We start from the raw sequence: 9659 nt of genomic DNA on the forward strand, positions 1-9659 counted from the left end.
CAACTACAATACCAAGTATTAACATGGCACACTGGACTGGCCCTACATGCCCCATGCTACAGATACTCTACACACTGACATCTTTGTGCTAGTAAAGGAAAGGACAAACACCACCCCAATATAGCAAGTTTTCACTGAATGCTTAATGCAACATGTGATCTTGGGCTGTTTAATTCTGTTAAATAGCAAACCAATTTACAACACTCCCAGGAAACTTCAAATATACTCCAAACAGCCAGACATGTAAAAGGTCTTAGTTTATTCTCTCTTTCATGAAAAATCTGCACAATCACCACAGATACAGTCACTGCAGAATCTTTACTCCTTCTGTGAATCAAAGAAAAAAGAAATTAGTTAGCAACTACCTTTAAAAGTCTTTAAAAATTAACAGTACAAAGTCTTCAACAAACTGCAAAATTAATGACACTCATGCACAACGAACATTAGTAACCTAGTCCGTATTAAGTCTGTGTAATCTTAACACAATGCAAGCATCAAGAAACAAAAAAACATTCCAGTTAGGGATGAGACAAAAAACAAGTTTTGAAAACAAAACCATGACACTGCTAGTTTATAAAAGGCACAACTCTTGAGAGCAACTGTAAATATGCTTCTAAGTCGTTTCACATGCTTTAATACTGTCAACCAAAAATCTAAATCTAAACGAAAAGCTTGAATACCTGTTGTCCAATCTCCAGCTCACTGAATAGTGGCAGGGAAGGGAGAAAGGAGGGAAGAGGGAAAAGAAACATTTCGTTAATAGTCCCTTTGCAAACTCCTAAATAATCTGCATGCAATCAGGTACCTTAATGATGACTGTTTTATTCTTTGCAATCGTATATAGAGCACTCCCTAGATGCACTAACTGATTTTATTCTCCCCAATTTTGAGAACACCCTGCCCGATTTCTATGCCCACTTTAGGAGCCTCAGCCCCTCTGCTCTGCTCAGCAACAACATGCTGGGCATGTTAGCACCATCAACAGACTTGAGAATCATCCCAGACTAAAGTCTAATTTAACCAAAGGGAGAGCTCTAAAGGATCAAGCAAGTCTTTAAGACCTGTCTCAGGTTCAGTAATTTAAAAGCCACTATTCACAATCAACAAAAGTAGCAAATTAGTATTTTAAGAGACAGAATTTAGCTGATGTAAAAATAGTTCAGTCGCTGCTCAAACACAAGACTATTCTTTTAACGTAAAACTCTACAGCACCCAAAAGATGCAATTCCAACATGTGGACAAAAATTAAGTTAAAAAGAACAATTACGGTGCCTGACTTTCTGCACCTTGTCACCGCTGAGCACTAACACATGGCTGAATGAAGGAAACAAAACGTAAGAACATTCTTCAGATCATCCAGATCAGTACACAAATATTGACTGCTTTCAACTTCTGGAATGTCTGTCAACAGGTTTAGGAAGCCTCACAAACAGAGAGCAGTTCTAAGCAGCAAGCAGCTCCTCTGGCAGTCCGTCCGACAGCTCCTCGGCACCAGGAAGTGGTCAGAGCCTGAGGGCGCACACCAGGTGCCTGCCTGCTCTGCAGGGAGTCACGATGAGGAAACACAGGGCTGTGACCACCACTGCTTCAAACCCTGCTAGCCCCAATCCACTCCCAGCCCATTTTTCATGCTACATGTTCAGGCTGCTCACTGTACAAATATATTTAAATATCTGTGGGAAAAGCTTATCAAAGGTTTTGATGTGAATACTCCATTATCTTGGAAATTTTTTAATTAAAAAAAAAGGGGGCATCAGGTAGAAACCTGGAGATCAAATAATAAGCAATGGGACAGTAGAGAGATGGTGAAAGGCAGCTTTGGGTGGGTGTTCTGAGACAGAGGCTTTGCCAGATTTTCTGGGCCAGTTTACTGAGCTGCCAGTCAATCAACCAGTCTCCAAGAGAGACATTGCTCATGACTGGATCAGAGAACCCTTTCGAAGCCCTTGTTAATGAAGTAAAGCCATTCATTTCCTGGGTATGTGGTGCTCTGGAACACAGCAAGTGCCAATTAAAAGGGGCCACCTTCCTCCACTGGGACACCTCACAACTTAACATGCATTTCTGAGTTTCCAAAATAAACACGATTTAAAGTTTCTCTCCTTTGCTCACAATATACTATTTTAAACCACAGCAGTAGTGTTGTATAATAGACTCTGCTACAAAACTCTCCTCTGAAAGCCAACATGCAAAGCATCAAAGCAAACTCAGTGAAGGCGATGCATCCATCCCCACACCGTGCTCATAATCTCAGTACCTGCTAGACACTTCATTTCTGATGAACAAGAATTCCAAGATAGTAGAGGGAAAAGGCAAAAAAAAAAAAGTTCACAGAACACTTAATTATTTGTTAATTTGACAACCCAACACCTTAATTCCATTCAACTACTTACAATTAGCTAGCCAAGCTGGTAAAAAGCTGAGAATTAAAATCACTCAAGTCCTGACTAACTGGAGAGGAAAGCAATGGAAAACTGTGCTGCCTCTCCAGCGTGCCAGGAAAACACGGGCCACATTGATTCAGCTGCTTCCTCAATCAGTTGCCAATTTTAAGGACATCAGTCTTGGGAACCTAGATCCGCTCCCTCTTTACAAACCTTTGCAATTAGCAGTAAAATGAAAACTTTCCTGGTAAGACTTGCAAGGCACCCACCAGGATCACTGAACCGATGTGGCCCTGTGCTGTGCTAATCTGTGAGCTAAGGGGTGGGCAAAGCTACTCTACTGAGGTGTTAAGATACTACGTTACGTGGCTTCTCAAAACAGGTTACCTTCTGTAATCCAGAAGAAGTGGGAAAAGAAGAAACATTAAGAAAGGTTATTAAGAAAACAAAACCCCACCTTTCTATAAACTAAAAACCTGAAACTGACATTTCTGTATTTTCCTCGATAAACTATACCTTTTTGCCAGCACCAACGTTGGCCTTTGCAGTCCCCCTGACTTTCTTCATTCTGTTCTTGCGTTCCTTCCGCTGTTTTCGTGAGGTCTTTTTCTTCTCATATAGGCCATGCTGAAGGAGAAAGGTGTGTATATGAACATACGACTTGCAAACATCAACTCATCCAACTCCAGGAATAAGACATCAAATCTCGACAGCCGAGTGTCTTAGTAGAATGTATGGCTGGCTTGGCCCTCCACATCCGCTTTCTTTTGCCACCATGCATTCAACCAACCTTGGATCACCATACTATAGACTGTACGACTGAAAAAACATCTGCATATAAGTGGACGTTCAAACCAGTGTTCTTCAAGCATCACCTGGAGTTCACTATGTACCTGATACTCAGGAAATCACCCCAAGCTTTTCATGGCTCCTTGCTCAATGAACCTAAACTATGAAGCTAAGTCCAAACTCTAAGACATTTGGGAATAAAGATTTCACTTCAGGTAGGGCCAACCTATGCTTTCTAAACCCATCCCTCTACTGCCAGCCAGTTCCTATCTCCAGGAGCACTTCACTTGCTCTTCCAGACCCAGCTCAAAAGGCACCTCCTCAAATCCTGCAGACACCATCTGAACCCCTCTCTCTATCTGTGCGTTTTATCAAAGAACCTCTTCTGTCAACCACTGAAGAGTTAGTGTCATCCCTCCAGACTGCTTGCTCTTGCTCATTCTGCTGCACCCACAATACAATGCCATTAAAAACATGTCTTCAGCAGCGCCTGAACAAATGAGGGCACCTACTCTCGCAAGCCTGTGTTTGGGCTCATTCTTCTTCGCGTAATCCAAGGAATCGTAAATCATGCCAAAGCCAGTTGTCTTGCCACCACCAAAATGCGTTCTGAACCCAAATACAAAGATGACATCTGGTGTGGTCTTGTACATTTTGGCCAGTTTTTCCCGAATTTCTGTTTTAGGTACTGTTGCCTTTCCAGGGTGAAGAACATCGATGACCTACGAAGAAATTATCAAGTTTAGAGTATATTATAATGAAATACGTCTTCTAAACTGAGTAACAACCAAACTTTGACCTACCCCTCCTTACCATTTGTTTCCGCTGAAGCAGTCGGTTGGTCATGAACTTCCTAGTCCGGATAGTTACTGTGTCGTTCTGAAAACATAACGCTCGTTTTAGTAATAGTTTTAATAACTAGTCAATCTTTTCCTGACCCTACTGTGATTTTCCAAGACCTAGAACTGCACGGTCCACATCAATAGCCACTGTCCGTAAACAGTTAATTTAAAACAAAGAAGTCATATGCATCAGTACCAGGAAACCTTGAATAAAAGGGGAAAAAAAACCCACCAATTCCCATCTCCTCCTAACACACTTAGCAAACTGCCTAACTCACAGGTCACCCCAACACAAAAACAGTACCAAGAATATGTGCTCAACAGCCACACACTGAATCTGTAAAGGCTTACTTCGTTTTGTTACAGAAATCACTCTCCAGGTTTCTCGAACCTCAGATGTCTTGGCCCAGCTACTACTCTGTTGTGCGGATTGTCCCGTGTATTTCAGAATGTTTAGCAGCACACCCACTTCCTAGTTCTGACCAAGAATGTCTCCAGACTCTGCCAATTGTACCCTTAAGACAAAAACCACCCCAAGTTCCACTTCTCTGGGGTGAAGCTGTGATTCTACGAATGTTATTGTCAGACCACCCTGTTTGTAGGAGCCCGCAGAGATCTGACAAGCATCGCACTATCTTCATGTAAACTACCCTTCTTGAATGACCGACTCTACATACCACAAAAATCGTATTCCCTTCTGAATGGCCCCACTGCTTTTACACAGTAACTACCAAAGAATGTGGGCATTCAGCATGTTTACACTACGAACAAAACCGGTTAGAAGAGCTCTCAGAGTAAATTGACAGCTATTTCAACTACAGTTTAAAAAAACTACACCAAACTGAATCCACTTAACAAAGTTCAATTCTTTAAAGTCGGGATCAAGGAAAAAAATAGGTCGAAGATGGAGCGGGGTTAAAAACTGGTGAACCTTCAAATGAGTGAACTAGCAATGGCACGCAAGCCTTAAAGTGGCTCCACACCCGGAAGCCTCCGTTTCCCCCATGAAACAAGAGAAGCCATTCGGCTGACAATAACTGTACCTTACACATGAGTTTCACTCATCGCAACTCGCCCGGGCGCTGCTGGCACCCTCTTCACCTCCTGGGCTGCCTTCACAGGCAAACCGTCTACCACAAGTTGGGAGTGCAAACATGATGTCTCTCTCTTCAACCCACCCCACCCATTAGACTCCACGAGGACGACAAAGATAGTAGGTACTCCCGCAATCCCCCACTCATGGGACTCTTGAAAGCCCGGCATGTATAGGTAGACAGCACACAGCCCGGACTCCTCGCCGAAGGCTCCCAGGCCCTCGGCAACAGGTCTGCCCGGTCAGACTCGGCCATGCAAGAGTAACCGGGCTATGCGGTGGGTGTAACGCCAATGTCAGAACCAGGGGAGGGAGGATGGCTCAGATATGCGGCGGATGGATGCACGGGTCCGGAGAGACTCACCATGATGGCGCCTGATCTTCAAGCAGCCAGGGAGGAAAAGAGGGCTAAACTTCCCCGGCCAATCATATCAACGCTCACGGAAGGTCCCCGGACGGCGCCGACGTGGGGGCGTGGCCGGACCGTGAGGCCGCCGTCGCCAATGCCTGTTTGAAAGTGCTTAAAATCTGATCTCTGTGGTCTTTCGCCACACCCACCCCGAACGGGAACTAGCCAATCCCGAGGGTACACAGTTTAGACGGAGCAGGTTTATGCTAGCACATGTTCCACTTCGATTCATTATTTTGGACTGTCTGGACTTAAAATTAAGTTAAAGCCGATTAAAGTTAAATCCCCTCCACCCGCATTAGCGGTTGGTAAAGCTGGAAGGCATCCTTGGCGGTCCCCTCGACCAGCCTCCTCATTTTACCTCTGGGGAAACTGCAGAACTGACTCAAAACCTTTTGTTATTTCAAGTACGCAGACCCGACCGTTGCTATTATTTTTGTGAGATTAGAGAATCTGATTGTCTAAATTTTTTTCCAAAACTTTGTCTTTTCATGAAAATCTTAGTCCCTACGAAAGTGAGTTTTTTTTTTTTTTTTTGGTAAATTTATTTATTTTAATTGGAGGCTAATTACTTTACAAGATTGTAGTGGGTTTTGCCATACATTCACATGAATCAGCTATGGGTATACATGTGTCCCCCATCCTAAACACCACCCCCCCCCACCTTCCTCCCCATCCCAACCCTCAGGGTTAGAGTGAAAAGTGAAGTCGCTCAGTCGTGTCCGACTATACCCAACCCCATAGACAGGCTCCTCTGTCCATGGGATTTTCCAGGCAAGACTACTGGAGTGGGCTTTTAATCAGTTCAGTTCAGTCGCTCGTGTCCGACTCTTTTGCGACCCCATGAACCACAGCACGCCAGGTCTCCCTGTCCATCACCAACTCTCAAAGTTTACCCAAACTCAGGTCCATTAAGCCAGTGAGGCCATCCAATCATCTCATCCTCTGTCGTCCCTTTCTCCTGCCCTCAATCTTTCCCAGCATCAGGGTCTTTTCCAATGAGTCAGCTCTTCGCATCAGGTGGCCAAAGTATTGGAGTTTCAGCTTCAACATCAGTCCTTCCAATGAACACCCAGGACTGATCTCCTTTAGGATGGACTGGTTGGATCTCCTTGCAGTCCAAGGGACTCTCAAGAGTCTTCTCCAACACCACAGTTCAAAATCATCAATTCTTCGATGCTCAGCTTTCTTTATAGCTTTTAATAAGTATTTGCTATTTGAAATTTGTCCGTTGATTACAGGGAGATAGACGTGTAGCAATAAAATAAAGAGTGCTGGTTCAAAGAGAGACAGACCAATAAAGCAGAAACAGATTGGAAATGGAACTTGGAAAATACAGCTCGGACTTCGCGGCGGTTTCAACTAGGTGCCGCCAGATGGCGGTATGGAGAGAAGGCGAGAAGCTGCGGGCCTGAAGCCTCTCTTGACAGACTCGAGCTAGCGAGTAGCGGAAGTGGGGGCGGGCACGTGGGGCGTGTTACGGTGGCCGAAAAAATGCCGCAGATGTGTTAGCAACCGGTCAAGAAGCAGCCACGGGTGGTACGGAGAACGTCGTATTTCTAATCCAGCTCCAGGAGTTTATAGGAGGGAGCCCCGGCAGCCGTCACCATGGTGAAGGAGCAGTTCCGGGAGACAGATGTGGCCAAGAAAATGTAAGATGGAGCCAAAATCCCCAAGGGGCAGAGAAATTAGGAGTAAAGGAATCCAAGGTCAGGCGTCTTGGGTCTCGAAGCGTCATAGCTGAGGGTCAGTTGGAAGGAAAGGACCAAGAATCAGTGGGAGGTGTAGGCACAGCTCAGGATTATCAGGTTAGATTAATGAATATTGATTGGGCAGGGGGTATTTCAGCATCTGGGGAACCGCAGGCCAGGGGTGTTCCTTTGGGTTTCGGCAGAGAATGGGAGATGTGGGAACCTTGGCGATAAAGTACACCGTGGGTCGAAACTAGAGTTTTTCTGAGGTCAGATGATGACCCCTTTCTGCGAATCTTTGGTCACTACAGCTTGGGAAGCAGCCTGGGGCGGGGACTCATTTTGCTGCAGGATACATGACACGGAGGTAATATTTGTTGACGAAAAGAATGGAGTTACCAGCTAGAAAGCTGTGTCACAGGCGCATGGATAGCAGTGCCCCAAATGAGGTGAAATTTAATAGGTCACAGCCTCGCCTTAGAACTTCCGGTAAAGAAATAAATCAATCGTTCTTTCAGGAGACACTTAGTTGAGGAAGGTACTGTGTGCTGGGCCCTCTGATAGGCATTAGAGATGTGACATGCTAAGCTAAGCTAAGTCGCTTCAGTCGTGTCCGACTCTCTGTGACCCCATAGACGGCAGCCCACCAGGCTCCCCCGTCCCTGGGATTCTCCAGGCAAGAACACTGGAGTGGGTTGCCATTTCCTTCTCCAATGCAGGAAAGTGAAAAGTGAAAGGGAAGTCGCTCAGTCGTATCCGACGCTTCGCGACCCCATGGACTGCAGCCTACCAGGCTCCTCCATCCATGGGAGTTTCCAGGCAAGAGTACTGGAGTGGGGTGCCATTGCCTTCTCCGGATATGACATGAGGAAGACCTTACTGCTTAGTCTAGCTGGAGAAGGTAGGCCAGCCAGCGGTTGAGCTGGACAAGTGCAAGGACAAGGGTTGGCACCAATGGGAAAGGGGTTCAGACGGAAGAAATCAAACCAAACAGCCTTCCTACAGGAGCATAGAGGAGGGAGACATTACAGTGATGAGAAGAAAGCTGATTTTGCAGCTTTGTTCCAGAGTCATCTTGCAGGCAGGGAGGGTTTTTTTGTCAATTGAAGTGTAGTTGATTTACAATGTTGTGTTAGTCAGTTACATGCATGTATGCTCAGCCACTTCACCCGTGTCTGACTCTTTGCGAACTGCCTGGATGGTAACCCACCAGGCTCCTCTGTCCATGGGATTCTGTAGGCAGGAATACTGGAGTGGGTTGTGTGCCCTCCTCCAGGGGATCTTCCGGACCCAGGGATCAAACCCACGTCTCGGGCAGTTCCTGCAATGCAGGCAGATACTCTTTTATAGAACCTATAAGGGAAAAGAATCTAAAAAAGAAAATGTGTATGTAATCTAAGAAAGAATGTATATGTATAAAGTAGCATAATATGCCTATAATAGATATAAGAAACAACACGTATAATAATATATATCTGTTATTATATCTGTTAAAGAATCTAAAAATATACCTTTTATTATATATATACTATATGTTATTTTATACACATGTTCTTTCGTAGATTATATTCATATTATTTTTATAATCATATTATTTTTTAGATTCTTTTATAGGTTATACAAAATATTAAGTATACATTTCTGTGCCATACAGTAGCTTCTTGTTGGGTATCTATTTTAAACATAGTAAGGGTATATTTTCATGTCAAACTCCTAATTTATCTCTGCCACCCCCACCTGCCGCTTTGGTAACTGTAAGTTTGTTTGCTGTGTGTGTGGGTCTGCTTCTCTTTTGTAAATAAGTTCATTTGTATCTTTTTCTCCCCCACATATAAGCAATATCATATGACATTTGTCTTTCTCTGTCTAGCTTACTGTACTTAGTATGATAATCTCTAGAGCGATCCATGTTACTGAAAATGGCATTGTTTCTTTTTTATGGTGTGTGTGGGGTTTATGTGTGTATACACACACACCGCATCCTATCCATGCATCTGTTGATGAACTTTTAGGTTGCTTCCATGTCTTCAGTTCAATTCAGTCACTGAGTCGTGTCCGACTCTTTGTGACCCCATAAACTGCAGCACGCCAGGCCTCTCTGTCCATCACCAACTCCCGGAGTTCACTCAAACTCACGTCCATCGAGTCAGTGATGCCATCCAGCCATCTCATCCTCTGTCGTCCCCTTCTCCTCCTGCCCCCAATCCCTCCCAGCATCAGGGTCTTTTCCAGTGAGTCAGCTCTTCACATGAGTTGGCCAAAGTACTGGAGTTTCAGCTTTAGCATCATTCCTTCCAAATAACACCCAGGACTGATCTCCTTTACAATGGAGTGGTTGGATCTCCTTGCAGTCCAAGAGACTCTCAAGAGTCTTCTCCAACACCACAGTTCAAAATCATCAATTCTTCAACACTCAGCTTTCTTCACAGTCCAACTCCCACATCCATACAT

General features: G+C 44.6%; 2 protein-coding genes across 8 annotated transcripts in view; one reads left to right on the plus strand and one right to left on the minus strand.

The window, feature by feature from the left end:
• Window positions 1–237: 237 nt before the first annotated feature.
• Window positions 238–5518, minus strand: RPS24 (ribosomal protein S24). Of its 6 annotated transcripts, XM_010834176.1 has the most exons (8): window positions 5473–5518; window positions 3987–4052; window positions 3686–3895; window positions 2901–3011; window positions 2772–2774; window positions 2258–2275; window positions 681–702; window positions 238–327 (listed from the first exon to the last, which is right to left on the minus strand). In XM_010834176.1, the coding sequence occupies exons 1-6, from the start codon at window positions 5473–5475 to the stop codon at window positions 2270–2272; spliced, it is 399 nt and encodes a 132-aa protein (XP_010832478.1). In that variant the 5' UTR covers window positions 5476–5518; the 3' UTR covers window positions 238–327; window positions 681–702; window positions 2258–2269. The 6 variants fall into 6 exon arrangements, with proteins under 6 accessions (XP_010832478.1, XP_010832482.1, XP_010832477.1 ...); XM_010834180.1 differs by lacking the exon at window positions 2772–2774; XM_010834179.1 differs by lacking the exon at window positions 2258–2275 and having other exon boundaries at window positions 239–327.
• Window positions 5519–6981: 1463 nt separating this feature from the next.
• Window positions 6982–9659, plus strand: part of POLR3A (polymerase (RNA) III (DNA directed) polypeptide A, 155kDa) — a 46911-nt gene continuing 44233 nt past the window's right edge. For both annotated transcript variants that reach the window (XM_010834182.1, XM_010834183.1), the window contains exon 1: window positions 6982–7169. In XM_010834182.1, coding sequence (XP_010832484.1) covers window positions 7126–7169 — 44 coding nt within the window. In that variant the 5' untranslated portion in view covers window positions 6982–7125. The remainder of the gene's footprint in view (window positions 7170–9659) is intronic.

Source organism: Bison bison, unplaced genomic scaffold, assembly GCF_000754665.1.
Source record: "Bison bison bison isolate TAMUID 2011002044 unplaced genomic scaffold, Bison_UMD1.0 scf7180017864029, whole genome shotgun sequence".
NCBI lineage: Eukaryota > Metazoa > Chordata > Mammalia > Artiodactyla > Bovidae > Bison > Bison bison.

What these genes read in the sequence shown, in the direction of transcription:
- RPS24 (XM_010834175.1), bottom strand. An exon ending in TGCTTCAGCGGAAACAAATG is followed by an intron (nt 3,896 to 3,986) that starts GTAAGGAGGGGT and finishes ATTTCTTCGTAG; the next exon opens with GTCATCGATGTTCTTCACCC. An exon ending in CCAAACACAGGCTTGCGAGA is followed by an intron (nt 3,012 to 3,685) that starts GTAGGTGCCCTC and finishes TTTCTCCTTCAG; the next exon opens with CATGGCCTATATGAGAAGAA.